The sequence below is a fragment of the Trematomus bernacchii genome, unplaced genomic scaffold (genome assembly GCF_902827165.1).
Source record: "Trematomus bernacchii unplaced genomic scaffold, fTreBer1.1, whole genome shotgun sequence".
In the NCBI taxonomy this organism is placed as follows: domain Eukaryota; kingdom Metazoa; phylum Chordata; class Actinopteri; order Perciformes; family Nototheniidae; genus Trematomus; species Trematomus bernacchii.
The window spans coordinates 421,535-442,562 of record NW_022987826.1 but is presented as its reverse complement, the minus strand read 5'-3'; the positions used below and the strand labels follow the sequence as shown (position 1 = coordinate 442,562).

General features: G+C 39.2%; 1 protein-coding gene across 1 annotated transcript; it reads left to right on the top strand.

Moving 5' to 3' along the window:
* Positions 1 to 15,721: 15,721 nt before the first annotated feature.
* On the top strand, positions 15,722 to 19,459 carry LOC117499341 (galactose-specific lectin nattectin-like). The gene is made up of 7 exons (XM_034151684.1): positions 15,722 to 15,796; positions 16,009 to 16,074; positions 16,464 to 16,482; positions 16,650 to 16,741; positions 16,864 to 16,998; positions 18,949 to 19,060; positions 19,256 to 19,459. The coding sequence occupies exons 1-7, from the start codon at positions 15,737 to 15,739 to the stop codon at positions 19,324 to 19,326; spliced, it is 555 nt and encodes a 184-aa protein (XP_034007575.1). The 5' UTR covers positions 15,722 to 15,736; the 3' UTR covers positions 19,327 to 19,459.
* The last annotated feature ends 1,569 nt before the right edge of the window (positions 19,460 to 21,028 follow it).

Sequence of the window (21,028 nt, the reverse complement as noted above, 5' to 3'; positions counted from 1 at the left end):
ATGGCTTCACATGTTTTATTGATTCCTATTTATCAATCCATTTATTCATTTGTATATTTGTATAGTTATGTGTTTGCTTATTATTCATCTATGCATCATTTTCATTCTCTGATTATTATTTATATAATATTTATATTCTTCAATTTATGTAATTTTTATAATTGTTTCATTTATTGTGAGCTCTTTTTATCACTACTCCTGTTGACTATATTTATTAATTTATTCCTCTTTGTATTTTCACATATTGTTTTCTTTAATTATTAATATTTAAATGTTCACGTTCATCATTTTATTTTTTGTAAACGTATTTACTCATCTATACTTCCTCATATATTATGCAAATGTTTTTACCTTTTATTGTATTTCCAAATGTTCTTATTCGTTTTTATTTAATTAATATATATTTGTATTTCATGCTCTTAAACTATTATCTCTTTACTTTGGTTTGTGACGTTTTTTATGAATGACCTGTGAGTGAGGCTGTGGGATGTGTCGCCCTCTGGTGGCTGAGGGAGGAACATTAGTGTTGTTTTCTTTGATTACTAATGTTTACATTTCCACATTTATTTTAGTATTTAAAAAATGATTTGTATTTTTAAATGATTTCGCTAAATATTTCCGCATTTTAATTTTCGTTCATCCTCTACATTAATTCATCTTAATTTTCACATGTATTTATTATTTTTACATTTTTAAATGTTTTCTTTAAATATACTTTCCTGGTCATGTGACGAGGAACAACCAATCACAGCGGAGATATCTCAATAAATACACACACACTAAAAGATTAATAACCAGAAAAACATGTCATGGGACCTTAAATACTTCGCTGGTCATGTGACGAGGAACAACAATAGACTGTATAAAGGTAACAACCACACACACACACGCACACACACACACACACACACACACACACACACACACACACACACACACACACACACACACACATTATTATTGTATTTTAAAATGTTCTTATTTTATTAAATTCCGCTTCATATATTTTTACATAGGATTTTAATTGTTTTTATTTAATTCATATATTTTTTAATTTCCTGCTCTTCAACTCTTATCTTTGTTTACTTTGGTTTGTAATGTTTTATTTTTGTATTTAAATTATTTTATGAATCAGTTGACCTGTGAGTGAGGCTGTGGGATGTGTCGCCCTCTGGCGGCAGAGGGAGGAACATTAGTGTTGTTTTCTTTAAATACTAATGTTTTCATTTCCACATGTATTATTTTTGTATTTAAAAAAGTATTTGTATTATTAATGTATTCCTCTTTATATTTACAATGTTTTACCTTTACCACTTTTGAAAAGATTATCGTTAAAGGTCCCATGTCATGGCCATTTCTACTGATCATAATTCCATTGTTGAGGTCTACTAGAATAGATTTACATTGTTCAATGTTCCAAACTCACATTGGTTTCTCATACAGCATCTCTGTATAGTATGTGTATTCACTCTCTGTCCTACACGGCTTGTTGGAGCTCCTGCCCCCCCCCCCCCTCCCTGTGAGCCCACTGTGCTCTGATTGGTCAGCTCGCCCACTCTGTTCTGATGAGTCCACCACCGTTACGGCCCCTACACATGGCGGCGTGCGTTGACGCTTCAACGCTTCTGCCCATTCACTTTGAATGGGGTGACGTCACGATTCGCCGAACTGCATTGTGGGAGCAAAGCGTAGCTTTTCTCGCGGTGCTCGCTGCAAAAGTAGAGCAATGTTCTACTTTTGAAGCTGAGGCGGAGGCGTCAGCCAATCAAATCCCGCGTATGCAAATCTGCCAGTACAAGCGCTAGCCAATCAAACCGTGTGTATGCTGAGAGAGCCAGACTGCAGTTCATTTCCTCATATGCCAAAAAATGGAGGAGAAAATAATCGTAGCGGTAGGGAATCACCCGGTGCTTTCAGTCCCTGCTCACCTACCGGGATACAAACCGGAGGAGCCAGGCATGGAGGGAGGTGGCAGAGACAGTGGGTGAAATAAGAGCTCTTACATAACATTTTATTTATATTCCTTCTACTTTAAAGGGGACCTATCATGCAAAATGCACTTGTGTACGTCTTTTCTACATGAATATGTGTCCCCGGTGTTCCAGGGAACTCACCAAGTGTCAGAAAACACAACCCTCTCTATTTTCCTCCATACCCAAATCTCTAAAAAAGGGGCTGCAACGGATCTGATAAAAACTGATCCAGATTTGAACACTGTCCTGACGTCAGGACGGTGGCGCTACGGCTATTGGGCCAACTCCACCAATCAGGAGGAGACAGCCACGGCCATTGCCGCTCGAAAGCGCTGGAGACGCTGTAGTACATATGCCAGGCCTGTAGGTGGTGCTGTTCTCACTGAATCTGCCCTTGCTAAAACAGAGCTATAAATTGTCAAATTGAGCGAAATGAGGCATGGCTAAAATGCATGATCTGTTTGGTATTTTGAAAAAAAAAAAGTATAAATATGCCTTATATAGGTATGGTCCTACACTATATTATTATAATATAGCATGATAGGTCCACTTTAACTAAAGTACAAGATCTGAGTATAGTAAGTCATATTATTGAAATTATAAATCATATTAATGAGATAGTAAGTCATATGTCATTGCCATAGCTACAGCTGATCAGAGAAAAGTTTAATCAAATCTAAGTTTATTTATCAAATTCAATATCAAAAAACACGATTGTCTCAGTGGGGTTTGCATTATTAACAAACATAGACACAATTCATGATAAAAGGACAAGATAAAAGTCAATACAAATACAACAGAAAGTAAATTAAAATACAATAAAAACAATAAAATGACTTATTGTGCGTGGGCTCCACCACATGCTGAGTCAGTCCATAGCTATCAAGAACACAAAACAGTTCTTTAGCCCCTCTGTCCTGGGGGTTGTCAACATGGATGTTAAAATCACCAACAATGACTAGACGGTCAAAGTCAAGACACACTATAGACAGCAGTTCAGTAAAGTCATCCAAAAAGCTTGCACAGTATTTGGGTGGTCTATAGATATTTAGGAACAGAGCTCGAGAGGAGCATTTCAGCTGAAGGGCCACATATTCAAAAGAAGCAAAGTCCCCATAAGATGTCTTCCTGCATTGAAGGGAATCATTGAACAGAATAGCAACTCCACCCCCTTTCTTATGCATTCTTTCCTGACTCATAAAACTAAAGTTGGGAGGGGTTGATTCGATAAGAACAGCTGCACTGTTATTTTGTTCAATCCAAGTTTCCGTTAAAAACATAAAATCCAGATTGTGCTCAGTGATAAAATCATTGATTAAAAATGTTTTTCCTGCCAAAGACCTGACATTTAATAAAGCTAGTTTAAGTTTGTTAAACACACTATCAGACAGATGTGTTGTGGCAAGCTGTGGCTGACATGGAGTCACTGCTAAATTTGATAAACTCACACAAACGTTTGAGCGCTTCCTGTGTCTAAGCTGATTCACCGATCTTAATCTATTACCTATCAACACAGATATCAGCAAAGCTACTGGCAGGCAGGGCCCCGGCATGTGCTGGAAAGAGTTGAGAGTGCCATACGCCCTTGAGCCTGGACCCAACACATATCAGTCAGAGCTTGCTGCCTTTAGTACACACACATCCTTATCAGGTTTCGGGGAGGAACATTAGTATTATTTTCTTTAAATACTAATGTTTACATTTCCACAATTATTATTTTAGTTTAAAAAAATGATTTGTATTATTAATGTATTCCTCTTTATATTTCCAAATGTTTAACTTTTCCTCTTTTGAAATGTTTATCTTTAAATACTTCGCTGGTCATGTGACGACGAACAACCATAGACTGTAATAGGGAACACACACAAACACACACACACACACACACACACACACACACACACACACACACACACACACACACACACACGTACATGTACGGTCAATAAACCTCATTTACACAAATTCAAACCTCATTTCTGAGTTTAAAAAAACACACATGTTGATTCATTCTACCAAATTGACCCCAGATGCTTTATATTTGAATTAAACCCAAAACCTAATGAAAGTGATCATAATTATTTTCTCGCAAAACGTAGTATACGAGTACATGATATGTTTCTGGCACAAACATAAAATAAACCTTTATCTCGACATAAAATCATTTGGAAACGGGTCAAATTTTACCCCATTTCAAAACGGAGTATAGCACACACACACACACACACACACACACGCACGCACTCGCACACACACACACACACACACACACACACACACACACACGCACGCACTCGCACACACACACACACACACACACACACACACACACACACACACACACACACACACACACACACACACACACACACACACACACACACACACACACACACACACACACACACACACACACACACACTTACAGTATTAAGGACAGAAATAAAGAGAGAGAGGGTCTCTGAGTTATTCCCTGAGTAATGATTGATAATAATAATAGTTTTTGTGTACAGGTGTATCTCAGGTAAAAACAGGAAGAGAGTTAAAGTCTGTCTCTGAGTCTCTAAAGTTAAACTAAAGAGTTGTTCTTATTCTCTGAGCAATGATTGATAATCAGAGTTGTCTCTAAAAGCTCTGAAGTCACAAAGAGTTACAAACCTTTAGAGAGAAGAGGAAGAAGTGAAGTTAAGATAAAATGTATTTATTCACTTAATTAATTATTAACTGAACAGAAAAGAGGAAGTACTTCAAAATAAGATAACTTACACAACATTTTATTTATATTCCTTCTACTTTTACTCAAGTACAAGATTTGAGCAGGCCTATAGTAAGTCATATCGATGAGACGTCATGTAAATGACTAACAGGGTACATAGGCTATGTTCTTTTCTGTGGTGGAAATGGTCTTCCCTAATCTCAGGTCTAAATCTCTGCAGTGTGTAGTTTCAGGGTGTATTGTGTGTGAAATGTTAAATGTAGTCCCACCGTTTGGCCACGATTTGCATCAGCGTCTGGCGCACTACCAGGGGTCTTTGCTCTGTCTGCTGGCCGCTCTGCCTGCTCCCTCTCCCGGATGAACAGAGATGAAATCCCCGGTCCTTCTCCCGGTGCTTTCTGTGATGCTTCACTTCCAAACACCGACATACCTCAGCTCAGCAACAGCGCTAAAGGTACTTGTTAAGACCTTTCACTACGTTATATCACTTTTAAAGCACCTTACATGTTTTAATTAATACGTTTTAAAACGTTCAGGTAATTACGGTAATGTGTTTTGACCGGTGGTTAAAGCTCCCATGTCATGCTTTTCCGGTTATTACCCGTCCCCTTGTGTGTTATGAAGGTTTTTATGCATGTAAACGGTGTGCAGAGTCACAACCCTCAAAGTACACCCTGTAGCGAGTAAAACTCTAACACAGAAAATACCTCCCCAAAACGCCTCGTTGGAGATACGTCACTGCCCATTTGAGTCTTCCATTTAGTTCCGGGTACCGCCTGATGTCATGCGGTACCCGGAACGAAATGGACCAATCCCGAAGAGCTATGGCCACACCCAGCGGCGCTGGCCGCACCCTCTGCCAGCCTAACATTTACTGTTGGAAGCTCTGGTTCAGTTCACAATCGATCCAGTCATGCCACTGCCAAGGACCTGTTTCCTGAAATGTGAGGAGAAATCTGAGCTGTTTGTCCTACCGACGGAAGAACCACGACGAAGTCAGTGGTTGAAATGTCTTTTTAACACTGTTCCTTCAGAGGTTCGAAGAACCGGCATTTCACAGACGAAAGCTTCCAAAACATTGCCCAGTTTGAGGCCGGATATGCACAGCATTTGAAACTGAAGGACGATGCTATTCCTAGTTTGTTTGGACCGTTTGGAGCAGGGGAAGATTCGGGTACACAACCTGTACGTTTGCATTGTTATTTGTGTATTTATCAAACAAGGTATCTACCACGACTGTTTAAATGTGTAAACATGTTTCGGACTGCTAAGCCAGTGCTAACTGTGCTAACTAAGTTGCTAGCGTTTCCATATATCAACTCTAATATCAGCAGATGGCCTTACATACATGTATCTCATAGCAGGAGAATGTCTGCATTCACACACCAAATACTCATAGACAGTATACTCCGGGTGATTTGCCGTACGGTCAGTCGCGAAACGTAATTACATTATAGCTGGCGTAGCGTGTATGCTACCGAGCTAAACAACAAGGCTACTAAGAGCTAGACATGAGTTTGCTCGGAAAAACATTGTTTTTATGCCAGCTACAATGAATGTAGCAGACTACCCGTATAAGATTGCAATTGTAAACATGTGCTTGATAGCCTAATATGAACCACTATCTGTTGTTCATAGTATAGTATAGCATATTGAACAACTGAACAACTAGCAAACGTAGATTAGCATTGTAATCCAGCTGGCAAGCTGACGAACATCAAACAACTAAGTTTATTTCACACTTCCAGCAGAAACAACGGGGAAATCCCCTCTCTTTGCCCGCTCACAGACCCCAAAGGACTGTACATTACAGTTAGCTTTCCTCCGACGCTGATAGCATGTATAGCTAACGAGGCTAGAGGGAAACATTGTATGACCGAACGTAGCAGACTACCCGTATAAGATTGCAATTATAAACACGTTATTGCTAGCCTAATATGAACCACTAGCTTTTGTTCATAGTAGTTTTATTACACTCCATTATAGTTGCCGTTCCTCCGAGCTAACGTTCATATCGTGTTAGCTACCAAAGTAAACAAGAAAGCTAGGTTAGCATATTAGCTGGCAAGCTTACTGTGTTAAATAGATAGATGGATTAGATAGATCCACACTCCTACCACAACTACTACTAACGAATCTAAAACAACTAAGTTTCTCTAATATTTTGTGATTTGCATTTGATTTCGTCCAGCCAGATCCTGCCGGACAATACATGACGGGACTACCACACTGATGCCTCGTCCTAAAAAGCCCCGGCTGCTTTCGGCAAGATGCCGACAAAGGGGAGGAATTGATGATATACCGTGTATATATGTATATTTATGTTCATTTTGTACATTTCTAAAAATAAAGTTTGATGGAAATACTTAGTAGGCCTATCCTTTCTTCCCTGAATGATTTGCTCCTATAACATATCATTCATATATAGCAAACCATGATTTGATTTCTCATCAAACAGTAGTAGTTTATTACAGGTAAAAATAACTTACTCTTTGTTATGACCGGCTCGTAGGCCACAACGGAAAGACAAGGAGACATACACGAGTTTACAAAACCACGGCACATTTATTGTGGTAAATGCAGAGATAGGTGGTCGAGGGGAGAGGATCGCCGAGTTCGTCCTTCTGCAGCCGGAGAGAGAGGGGCCGCCGTGTGACTCCGGGCAGCTGGGCTTAATAGCACCTCGGTCGAGGTGTCCGTGATCGCGCTGATTAGCCTCTTCAGCTCCACCCCATCGTAAGACCTGCAACACACCTGCACAAAGGCCCTGGGGCCGTCACACTCTTCTATAACAACAGTTGTAGGTACAGTTCGGTTAGTTAGCGTATAAAATATACGGCTGTACCGACGCCATTATAAGACTGATGTTCTGAGAGCGAGCCGAAAAAAGCACTGTTAGACATGGGCGGAGCCTCTCTGGTGGTTGACTAATCAGAACAGAGTGGCCGAGCTGACCAATCGGAGCACACTAGGCTCACAGGGAGGGGGGGGGGCAGGAGCTCCAACGAGCCGTTTAGTGGAGAGAGTGAATACTGCTGAATACACATGCTTGACAGAGATGCTGTATGCGAAACCAATGTGAGTTTGGAAAATTGCACAGTATAAATCTATTTTAGTATACCTCAACAATGTAATTATGATCAGTGGAAATGGCCATGACATGGGCCCTTTAATGTTAGCTAGCATCGAAGCTAATGTAGGCTAACTGCCACCTGTTGCCATAGCTACAGCTGAGCAGAGAAAAGTTTAATCAAATCTAAGTTTATTTATAAGATTCAATATCAAAAAACACTATTGTCTCAGTGGGGTTTACATTATTAACAAACATATACAAAATATATGATAAAAGGACAAGATAGAAGTCAATAAAATACAACAAAAATTCAATAAAATACATTAAAAACAATCAAATGTAGGACTCAGGAGGACAGACATGGGGTGATCTTAAACCAGCTTTAACTATATGCATTTTTAAAGAGCTTTAATAAAAGCATCATGTTCCCAAAGTCATGTGAATTAATCATAATCTCAAGACTCTACATTCAAGATTCAAGGCTTTTATTAGTCATACTTGCAGAGCTACTAGCTGCGTTCACACCAAGTACTTTCCTGTACTTAGTTCCGGCACTAAGAGCCCCGGCGCTTTTAACCCCAGGGCACTTAGTACAGATCGCGTTCACACCAGAGTACTTTTCCCTGAGGGAAGATTACGCAAATGAGCCGCTGACGTCACTTCTTCTTCTTCTGCTTTGGCTTTACTGGCAGGCCACAAACCACTTCACGGCGAGTACAGTAGGTGGCGGTATGCACCTTAAAGTTGTTTGCAATCCGCTGCAAAACAAGAGAAGAAGAAGAAAAACTTCCCGCGTATACTGCGACGCCCACCCACTCGCTGTACATTAGGCGTCTGTTGTTTACCTTCCGACCTCAGACATGATGGAGATGGAGTCGACTGAAGTTGTGCTGTTTGTGCTCATGTTATACAGCTTTGTAACTGAGTTCATGCAGCCTGAGCAACTTGCGTACAATAACAAAACAAGCCGAGCACGAGTGGTGGTGGAGAACGCTTTTGGCAGACTGAAGGGCAGGTGGCGCTGCTTGATGAAAAGAAACGACTGCAAGATGGACAAGATCACAATCCAGGTGGCAGCATGTTGCATATTACATAACCTTTGTGAAAGTAATGAGTACAGGGACGAATGGACTGCCTTACCGGCGACCCAGCTTTATGAGGCATCTGAACAGCCCTTATGAGGCATCTGAACAGCCCTTATGAGGCATCTGAACAGCCCTTATGAGGCATCTGAACAGCCCTTATGAGGCATCTGAACAGCCCTTATGAGGCATCTGAACAGCGTGTAAATTGTAAACATTTTGACAATAAAGCTGATCTTTTGTACAGTGCTTTTGTTTCTCTTTTATTTTCCAGTCAAGACAGGCAACATTACAATAGTGTACAGTGTGGCAATATAATAACAATAAACTGTGCCAGGTGTGTTGTATGCACAGTAAATAGGCTCAGCAGCAAACCCACCGTTATTATTTATATATATCTTCCTGAGACCCACTGCATCCGTCTGCCATAAACACTATGGAAACATACATGTTAGTTTCGGCCCACAGTGGACTCCATTTTGTGTTGTGTAAAATGGGGGGGGAATTAAAAGTTTGCAAATCCCCATGTCCTCCTCAGAGGACAATCATAAAAACATTTAGTTTTAGGTCAAATAATATTTAAAATTATATAAATTATCATGTTTGTGTATGTGCCCCTGCCATTCCCCCACAAGGTTGCAACATTGATGATAAATAAATGACAAATAAAGCTTTGCCAGTTTATAACCGATGAAACTTGATGGTATCAGAATAATCACTTACATGTGATGGATAGGATGCTACGGTCACTAAAGATAAAGTGTCAGGAGAAATAAGCAAGATACAGGATCTGTTTAACAGTAAATAGAAGTTCACATTTTTAATGTAAATAAAATAGAAGTTGTACATGTAAATTAACATTATCAATATAAAATAAAGTGTCAGTTGTATCAAGACTATATAATAACAGTAATAACAATAATATAAAATGAACTGGTGAGCATCTTGTCCTCCGTTTCCTGGGCCTTGGTGAACAGCACCATCTGATCCCCGTGCATCGACTCTTTCACCACGGCACGCCGGTCCTCCAACGCCTGGGCGGTGTCAAAGAAATTCGCATCCCGTGTCCGCTTTCCTAAGAGGGGAAAATAAGCAATATACAAGATCTGTTTAGTCGCCATGTAGTTTTACAACATACTAGGAATGTGTTTTTGGTATTTTCACAAATAGAATTAAGGTTTCACAAATCTGAAACTGTGTTATAAAGAATATTTAGACCCTCTGGGATAATCCAGTCCAGATTTGATGAGTCTAGGTATAGTGGTTTTAGATCAGGACCTGGTCTAATGTGGTCTACATGTAAAAAAAGCACTGAAATCTCCCTTTTTTGTATTTTCACAAATAGAATTAAGGTTTCACAAATCTGAAACTGTGTTATAAAGAATGTTTGGCCTCTCTGGGATAATCCAGTCCAAATAAATCGGCTATGCAGCGATTTAAGAGGTTCAAACACGGAGGATTGTGCTTCATGTATGCTTGAACTTTGTTTAATGTTGTTGAGGCAAGTTTTCGTACCGGAAGTCATGTGACCTCTAGCCCGGATGTTTACAATGTTTGTGAGAGAGTAAAAAGGCGCGAACGTAAATGCCGGTCTAGGCGAATACGTTTTCACGCTGTTTCATAATTGTACCAAGAAGGAAATAAACATGATTGTGAACATCAGTTCGATGCGTAACGTTCTTTCAAGACAAAGTTACAGTGTGTGTACCTTTGCGTTTGGTTGCTGGTAAGGAGGACGAGCTAGCTAGTGATGGGAATTCCGGCTCTTCTTGGTGAGCCGGATCATTTGGCTCGGCTCACCAAGAAGAGCCGGCTCTTTCGGCTCCCAAACGGCTCTTCAGTTTACCACATATTATACCTTTTATAATTCAATCAAATGTAGCCTTGTTTTGACTAATGATTTATATGTGTACACATATCACTTAAATTATTCAATACATCCTTTGTACTGAAGTATTCAAAAGTAAAAATGACATGTTTAATATCAATTATTTGCTGTGGCCAATTGTTTTCATTGCATTTACAGACCCTTGTATCTCTCTGATACCACCCAATGAATGCACAGACTTGCTTGTCGAACCACGCTACACAAAGCAGATAGCAACACCTATAACAAAACCCGAGGTGACAGGGCTTTCAGTGTTGCAGCTCCTAGACTGTGGAACAGCCTCCCAGTACATATCCGGACTGCTGAGTCTATTGAACTTTTTAAATCTCAGCTAAAAACTCACCTCTTTGCACTGGCTTTTAATACTAGTTGAACATTACATTTTTACATTTGTATGTGTTTTTTTAAAAATATTTTTCTAGTTATTGTGCTTTTTATCATGTTTTTAATTATTGTTTTATTATTGTACTCCCATTGTGTTATTTAATATGTATTGCCTGTACAGCACTTTGGTCAACTGAAGGTTGTTTTAAATGTGCTATATAAATAAATAAAAATTGAGATTGAGATAAAAACTTAAGCATAGACATTTTAAAAAATGGGCTACTCTATCGACATTTTAAAATTATATTTAAAGAAAAGGCCCTGACTAAACAGCAGGGCTCTATTTCAGTATTAACTATAGAAAAAAAGACAGCAACAGCTGACATCAAATCTTTGCCGAGCCCAAGGATAATCATAAATAAATAACATAGTGAAAATAAATATATTGCAATGCTCAGTACAGCAGCATCCAACCGTCTCTAATCATAAAAAAACATAATAAAAATAAATGTATTGCAATGCTCAAAACAGCAGCATCCAACAGTCTCTAATCCTTGGATATTACATGTCACTGCATGCATGCACGGAGCAGCTGTAGCGCGGAGATCATCATATCATTCTGTCTTGTATTACTTAACAACAACAAAATAACAAAAAAAAACGGCTCGTTCGCGGGCGCGAGCCGGCTCCCGTCGTTCACTTAAAAGAGCCGGCTCTTTGAGCCGGCTCGTTCGCGACCGACACATCACTAGAGCTAGCGCTGTGATCTAGAATGCAAAGCTCGCTTGTTTCCAATCCTGAGAGTTGTCCATATCTAGCTAGCTAGATGTAGCTAGCTCGGGGCCGGTGTTAGCCTATTCAGCCTAGCATGGCTAGCTTGATCTACTGAGCAAATACAAGTACATCTGAGACCATTATTGTGCAGATTAAAACCCCAGTGCATGTAGTTGATTTTACCTTCGTCGTGGTCGTCATCGTTGGCCACTGAATCCGCCGTTTGTAGTCCTGCCTGAGTTTCTTTATTTTTAGCCGGTGTGCCGTGGGGCTGTGCACGATTCCCAGGTCGAGTGAAAGCTACTGAACTGGCTTCAGTGCATTCCCTGGGTCGCGTCCTCGGCGTAGATCTCCAGAAGCGCCGACACCTCCTCATCATTTGTTGATGCTTGCCATAACTGCTTTCAAAAACAACTCCGTCGGTGCGCTGGGTTTTTGTAGCGAGGAAAAACAATGGCGGCTCTACAAAACATTTTCACAGTTGTACGGGGCGTGGTTTGCAATTCGCCCAGCCAATCAGCACTGGGGCACTTTTTACCCACAGGAAAGTACGATCTCTCAGCGGGCTCTAAAAATGGGGGTAAAAGTTCCCGAGATTAAGTACGATTTTTGGTGTGAACGCGACATAAGGGGTACTAACGGAACTAAACGCAAAAAGTACGGTGAAAAGTACTCCGGTGTGAACGCAGCTAAAGTACCATGCTGTTATGATAACGTTCTTTATCAGCCTTTGAAACTGAAACATTTTTGGGAGAACAAATAAATAATAAAAAAAGACTTATTGCCTGAATTGACTAATATGAGTCGACTAGACACATCTTTAGTCGAGGGCAGCATTACTAAAAGGTCACTGCATCCTAACAGGGAGTTCAGGATTAGGCTTATATTTTAAAGGTCCCATGTCATGGCCATTTCTACTCATCATAATTCCATTGTTGAGGTCTACTAGAATAGATTTATATTGTTCAATGTTCCAAACTCACATTGGTTTCTCATACAGCATCTCTGTATAGTATGTGTATTCACTCTCTGTCCTACACGGCTTGTTGGAGCTCCTGCCCCCCCCCCCTCCCTGTGAGCCCACTGTGCTCTGATTGGTCAGCTCGCCCACTCTGTTCTGATGAGTCCACCACCGTTACAGCGGAACATCAGTGATTATGTGTTACAATGGCGTTTGTTAGCAACCAGGAAATGACACCAGTAATGACAAACAGATGAGAATGCTGCGTGGGGTCTGGGTGCCGTGTTGGCGGGACGTTGGGGGGCGTTCTGGGGCAGCATAGACAGGTCTTTTCTGTGTTAGAGTTTTACTCGCTACAGGGTGTACTTTGAGGGTTTGTGACTCTGCAGACCGTTTACATGCAGAAAAAGCTACATAACACACAAGGGGACGGGTAATAACCAGAAAAGCATATAATGGGACCTTTAAAATAAAAAGCCCTAGGATGTAACTCGATCCTCACATAAAGCTCAAGTTGAAGTTTGTTTTTCAAAATAAAATCCCCAAAAAACAAGAAGCCAGACACTGCTATCATTACCAACATAGCGCTGGCAATATTAGCAATATGAACACACCAAGAGTTACAGTAAACATTTCTCGATGGAAAAGGTTCTAGTGATTATTACACTTGTTCATTTGTAATTGGATGATAGGATGGGGTTGTGTTGTTGGGGAGTGGGGGGTAGTACCGCACAGTAGGTGTCTACATGACCGCATTTTGCCATATGACACAGACATAGACCAACAAGGCGTATAAATATACAAGCATCACTGTGGTGGATATGTATATGAATTCCTAAATCCACCTTACTTTATTCTGATCTACCACAGATAGTAAACACGTATCTTCACTCAGGTGTATTTCCACAGGCCCTTAAAAAATGCAGTCATTAAACCACTCTTAATAAAGAACAATCTAGACGCCTCATTAATAAATGATTATAGGCCCATATCAAACTTTTTTAAACAGCTAATTAACTTTTGGGAACTAAACCAACACCACAGCACTGACACTGCTCTTGTTGAGGTCTTTAATGACATCCACTTAAAAACAAGACAGTGGCAGAATCTCAGTCTTAGTATTATTAGTCTCACCGCTGACTCTGTTGACCACAACATATTACTAGAAGATGAAGAGTACGTTCAGCGACAGACCCATCCCTCCTCGGCACAGCACTAAGCGCCTCTGTCCTTTGTGCCTGTAGCCATCAGGCTGCACAACCAAGCCCTGTAACCCATCAATAACCTGCACTGAACATTGATCATATTTGCACTGTATGCACATACAACTTATACTCTCTATTACCTGCGCCTTAAATGTATATATTGTATATTTAACATCTGTTCTTCTCACATATCTGTATATATGTACATTCACTGGATCATTGCTTAACTCCCGTTATTTGTTATTTCTATTAACGCTGTTAATACATGTTTGTTCTTATTTTATTTGTTTGAATTATTTGTATTCCCTTGTATATTATATGTGTAATATCTGTGTTTCTTCAAATTCTGTTGCTGCCATGACAAGTGAATTTCCCTATGGGTATAAATAATGGTCCATCTTATCTTAACTTATATTAGACCGACTGGAAAACCTGGTTGGACTTTCTTGCTACAGTTCTAAATTGGTTTGAATCCTACTTAAAGGAAAGGAAACACTTTGATTCTATAGGTAACTCACATCCGAGTGGACAGATATGACAAGCGGAGTTCCTCAAATCTCCATCTTGGGGCCTCTTCTCTTTAACATCTAAATGCTTCCAGTGGCTCAGATAATAGAAAACAACAGAATCAGTTTCCATAGCTATGCAGACAATACTCACATTTTCATAACCGTTTGAGTACTAATTCAAGCACTGAGTAAGTCAATTGAACGAATCAATGACAGGACGTGACGTAACTTTATTCAATTAAACAAAGATAACTGAGATAATAGTTTTTGAGCCAAAGAGATACGGAAAAAAGTCAGAACTTAGCTTCAATGGGCAAGGTTCAAAACAACAGAGAAGGCCAGCAATCTAGGTGTAGTCATGGACTCTGACCTGAGTTTCAACAGTCACAGGACAATTACAAAGTCAGCCTATATCTCCTTAAGAATATTTCTAAGATGAAATAACTTTCTTAGCAGGAATTGGAAAGTCTTGCAGGTCTTACTAAAACAATGTATAAGTGAGCTGCAGCTGATTCAGAACGCTGCCCGTGTCCTCACTAACACCAGGGAAGTGGATCAATCACTTCAGTTCTGAGGTCTTTACACTGTCAACTACTGCCTGCTTTTAAAGCACTGAATGCTTTAAGGCTAAAATACATTTGTGATCCCCTGCTACATTATGAACCATCCAGAACTCTCAGGTCTTCTGGTCTGCTTTCTGTCTCCAGAGTCAGAACTAAACATGGAGAAGTTCAGTTATTATGCTTCAAACATCTGGAACAAACTCCCAGAATCCTGCAGGTCCGCTGTAACCCTCAGTTCTTTAATTCATTACTTTATTCTTTGATTAAATCCACTATTCATATCTTACACTGCATTTAGATATGTATTCCTGTATTTTATATTACATAAAATGTATATATATATATAACATATATATTATTTCAGTTTGTTTTATTATTCATTTTATTCTCTTGGCTTTTTCATGACATTTTATAATGTGTTTCTGCTGCACTTAATGCTCATCATGTTTCTGTCTGTGTTGAAATAAGCTATCTAAATAATCTAGTCTTGCCTTGCACAGTTTAATTTACTGTAGCTACAGCAAAACAAATAACCTGGTTTCCACAGAAGCATCAGTAATTGTTCTGTTTTCCATTTCTTATGAAACAGTCTAATATTTAATCTAGGGTGTGTCAATATGTACGTGTATACCGTCTAGATGAGGTATATAAAGAACCCTAACCCTTCCATGACTATCACGACTCTTGCTGCAGCTGCAAGTACTACTTCATCTGATCATCACAGCAAGGTAAGGGTTTAGTTCTTTAGTTTGTTTTAAAAATAAAAACTGTGAAAGTTAAACTATAGCCCTTGAGTACAATATGTCAAGGAACAAAATATAACGAAAATGTATGAAGTTGTGTCCACTGCAAGGGAAACACTGCTCATAAAAGCAAACTTTACTCCAGGTACTTTAGTAATTGTTACATTTTACATTTTACATTTCTAATCTTTACACAGATGGAATCTGTTGTCTACTGCATCGTGCTCCTCTGTTTGACCAGTGGACTGTGGATGGAGGCAGATGTACGTACTATTTGTTTTCCATAGCTACGGATAATACGGAAGTAATTCATTAAAAATAATAGACTATTTGAATGAATATCCTGCTCCGTCACATGCAACATTATCTTTTTCAAATATAATCACAGGAGGTTTCACAAATGTAGTCTCTTTTTTGATGAGATAAGATAAAGGGATGTAATAATAAGTAATGGTTATGGAGACTCAAGTTTGATGTGTAGATCCCACTGTAGATCAATATCACAGATACATTAAAGTTTGGTCACAGTTACTTTAGGGAATGTTAGAAAATAATTCATTTGTAACACTATTTCCAATCAAAGCTTCCGGCGTTATCTGAACTATGAAACATAACCTGTTCATTCCTAATTATGTGTTCTTTACATCCACAGGCAAAAGCTGAGGAAAAGGGTTGGTGGTTCTTTTGATAATAAAATACAGCATCCAACACTTTCTGACTGCAGCCAAATGAAGATGGCATCCTATTGGACAGCATCTGTGTTCTGAATTCATTGCTTCTGTTGCTCTCTCAATGAATTAAGTATTTCTTATTAAGTCTTTTTATATGACAATTGTAGATTGCAGTGGGAGCTGCCCCCCTGGTTGGACCAAGCTTGGCTCTCGCTGTTTCCTCTTCAAGAATCATGCAATGAACTGGGCTAGTGCTGAGGTACTGAAATGACAACAATAGTGCATTAACTGGAACTTTTAATGTTTGGCATATTCTCTAAAACAGATTTTGAAACAACATTGTTTGTCTGTGCTTACTTTAACTTTGTTTCCCCACCATAGAGAGATTGCCTTGCCCTCGGAGGGAATCTGGCTTCTATCCAATCGACCACCGAATACAACTTCATCAGAAAGTTGGTGAGAACAGCAACAGGCCAAGATCTAAACTTTTGGGCTGGAGGCCATGATGCTGTCATGGTGAGTTATTTATATATTCTAATTTAGAAGTTGTATTAAAGATATAAGGACTGTACAAAAACCCTTTTATATAACAATTTTCATTGTAACAATTAACTTTATTTTTCAAATGGCATTATGACTAAATATAAGCCACTCAGGCCTTTCATTCATGTCTGGAGAGTCAGATAACATTGAACAAACTATATGGAATACCTTAGACTTTGTACTTTGAATACGACTGCCTTAGGGACTCCGTAGGACAGCAGAGACATTCAAAAAGTGAATTTACTTTAATCTCTACTAGTTAATATCACTAAATAAACAATGGATGAATTGGCTTCATGAACATTTGACCAACATACTGAGATTGTCACTTAACTGTGCCTGTAAGCTCCATTATAAGCAATTATTTTACAACATAACGCACCAATAAACCAACAATAAGCTACCTTTGTAATGACACAACACCAGGCAGACTGCTGATAAGACCCAGTCTCACAAAAAAACGTGTAATAGCTACGGTGGTCCACAGGGCAAAACGTAGTATATTCACAAATAACCCTCTCAAGACGTCACATGATCGAAAACTTTCCTTGCCTGAGAAAATACACACTTCTTCTAGCGAGAAGTGCATATTGTACTTTTAAAATCTACGTCCAGTGGATGTGTAGTCTATAGTTTGTATTGGAGCTCTCGCCAGGAGAACGTGTATATACTACTGTGGTGGAAACTTCTGAAGCAATGGAGACGAAACTCAGAGAGACACGGGGAGAGCAGGAACTTTGATGGCAAACAATGATGGTTTATTTGGAGCTTCGGCCGGAGAATTCACAAGACATGTCGTGCACCACGAGTTGACACAACGGATGCCAAACCAATTCTGAAGATCTCTACCCCAGACCCATGTATTTAGCTGGTTCTGAGAGAATAATCAACAGGCACTATAACACCTCTATCAGCTGACGCCAACAGGCAGGAACAGGGAGACAAAACACTGAGAGCACAGCAGCCAAGGCTACAGGTGCCTGAGCTCAGTGAGGACAGTACAAACTGATAAACTGGGTCAAAGTTATGGGCCTAGGAAAATATTTCCCCAACACTACGTATGTAAACTATAGTGTTTGCTCTGCGCGCACCCCTTGAAATTGTGAGATTGCTCTTTCCCCATATTCATTTCTATTGAACAGCGTCCGTGTTAAGTTATAGTCAACTCTCACGGGTTGAAAACAGTATTTCCGACCTCTGCGTTTTCATAGTAACTAAGGTGGTTGCTATGGACGCATATCATTCCCCTCACTGTCTAATTATTTTACAGTGATATCTGCAGTACTCATCAACTAAAAAACATCAGTTTGTTAATTACACAACATTAATTGGTTTAAATTGTGTACAATGCTTTTGTGTTTTTCCGTTTTGATTCTGAGAGACACATTTATTTTTCAGAGTTTTGGAAAGCCGAAAACATTACGCTACCCATAATCCTCAGCTATCGTTGAAGCTCGGTGATTGGATGTCTTAGTCGCAATGCACGTTGGGATATGGTGTTTATGCGATAGAAAATACGAAAACAAAGTTTTAAAGAAAATAATACTTTATTCCGCGTGTGCTTGCTTTTCTCTTTGGAAGTCATCACATGAATGCATTGTAATAAGTGGTTCGGCTGCATTCAATTAGAACTTTTTCTTGTGGGCTTTTGCCCTGGGTTTTGCATCTCTGCTTACGGGCCTGTACCCGATGTCCATAGTGTTTTTGAGGAATGGATTTTTTTTGGATCTGCAGAGCATAAATATAATTTCAGTGGGAGCTTTGGTTCTGATGATTGCTCAATGCCCCCCCCCCCCCCCCCCCCCCCCCCCCCCTATCTGGAAGTGATTTTGATCATGTTTATGCGTCCTATCATTAAAAAATGCATTGTCATCCATCTATCATTGTGTCTAGAAAATGACTTTTCATTTATTTTCCTCTCAGGAGGGAGTGTGGCTGTGGAGCGATGGCTCTAAGTTTAGCTTCAGCAGATGGGGCAGGGGGGAGCCAAGCAACTATAGAGGAAAGGAACACTGTATGGAGGTTAACTATGGAGGTACAAAATATACAATTATATGTTGTCCTCTTTATTTATGCTTACAATCTTTTAAAGAGAATTATAAAACATTTGAATTATTCCTTTTTAAGTTGTTACTTAAAAACATGACAAAACAATACCTCTTTAATGTTGTCTTTCATTCATTCATCAGATAACTAATCTGTGTTGTTTTTGATGATCTTTAACCTGCAGCTAACAAACAAGTCAACGACGTAGACTGTCTCGACAAGCAACCTTTTGTCTGTTCCTCCTCCCTGAAATGATCACATCTTCAGTCAGGATGTCACTTCTACCAGGATGTCAGGCCTCGATGACATCAGTGTTTTGAAGATTTATCCACACTCCTGATTCACTTTCATATTTAATCAATAAACTGATTCACCCAGCTAAGCAATATTTCTGTTTAACATCTGTCTGTCCTGAACATGTATTTCTCTCTCTGTACTATGATACTAAAGCTGACCAGCAATCCAATCAATTAAAGCATAACTGAAAGCAAAATGCTTCATTATTTCCACATCTTCTAAATGTTCCATCAGCCAGTGATGGAACTCATTTCATCGTCCTCTCACTACTTGAACATCTTCAAAATCAAATGGGAAATATTGTTAATTTCCACCCACGACTGTAATGTGAATATTAGAAGTAGTAAAGTACACTGCATGCCGTTAAACCACTGCATACAAATATTGCGAAATGGAAAACAATTTCAAAAACATAATTTAAAGGGGACCTATCATGCAAAATGCACTTTTGTACGTCTTTTATACATGAATATGTATGTGTTTGAACACTGTCCTGACGTCAGGACGGTGGCGCTACGGCTATTGGGCCAACTCCACCAATCAGGAGGAGACAGCCACGGCCATTGCCATTTGAAAGCGCTGGAGACGCTGTAGTACATATGCCAGGCCTGTAGATGGTGCTGTTCTGCCCTTATCTTCCCTTACAAAAACAGAGCTAAAAAATGTCAAATTGAGCAAAATGAGGCATGGCTAAAATGCATGATCTGTTTGGTATTTAAAAAAAAAAAAAGTATAAATATGCCTTATATAGGTATGGCCCTACACTATATTATTCAAATATAGCATGATAGGTCCACTTTAATGAAGGCATTCATGTTATTTTCTTGTATACACAGGAGGAACATTGCAGTCTCCTTTTTCCGTAGATTATTTTAGCAGCTTAATACTTTTTAATTCTTTGGTCAATTTAAAAATAGAGGTTTGTTATTTTTGAATAAAAAAGCACATTGTTGAGGAGGCTCTAAACATACTGAAGGACCACGTCCAATCATACCAATATGCAAAAAGAAGTGACATGTGTTTCCATTACTAAATCATCATCAACACCATGCCATCCCTTTTGAATATTCATGTGTTTATATGTGGATGGCACAACATTTTGGATTCATAAAAGCTGAAATAAAGTGAGTGAAGCTTTTTCACTAACAGTAAAGGTTGTTTTAACCCTGGTTTCATACTTAACCCTTGATTGTGCAGAGAGGGAGTTACACAGTCACAAGATGGAGGAATACCGGTTCTTGTAGGTAATCATACATCCTGTCATCTACAAAATACTGACTTTATTCTCAAAATCTCAAAATTCTGACTTTTTCTCAAAATTCAGATTTTTTTCTCAAAATTCAGATCTTTTTCTCAAAATTCTGACTTTTCTGAAAATCTAAAAATTCAGGAAATGGAAATGTTTGCGTTGCAGCAGCATAAAAAGTCAAGGCATTGTACATTAGAGAATTTAAAAGACTAGAAAGAAACAACCCATTATGTAAACAACATCTCAAATAGAAATAAAGGTAGACTTCTTCTTTTCTCTGTAACTCTAACTAGTACTGTCTGTTGCTGATATCTCTGACTGGATGTCCCACAATGTGTCTCCCAGCAGAGTTAAAGTGCTGCTGCTTCCCATCATGCACCAGGGCTTTGCATTGCATCATGGTATATTGAG

Bases quoted from the DNA above. Each gene is read 5' to 3' on its own strand.
- LOC117499341 (XM_034151684.1), top strand. From the start codon at position 15,737: ATGACTATCACGACTCTTGCTGCAGCTGCAAGTACTACTTCATCTGAT. The intron at 16,742-16,863 runs GTACTGAAATGA...TCCCCACCATAG, and splicing joins TGAACTGGGCTAGTGCTGAG to AGAGATTGCCTTGCCCTCGG. The intron at 16,999-18,948 runs GTGAGTTATTTA...TTTTCCTCTCAG, and splicing joins GAGGCCATGATGCTGTCATG to GAGGGAGTGTGGCTGTGGAG.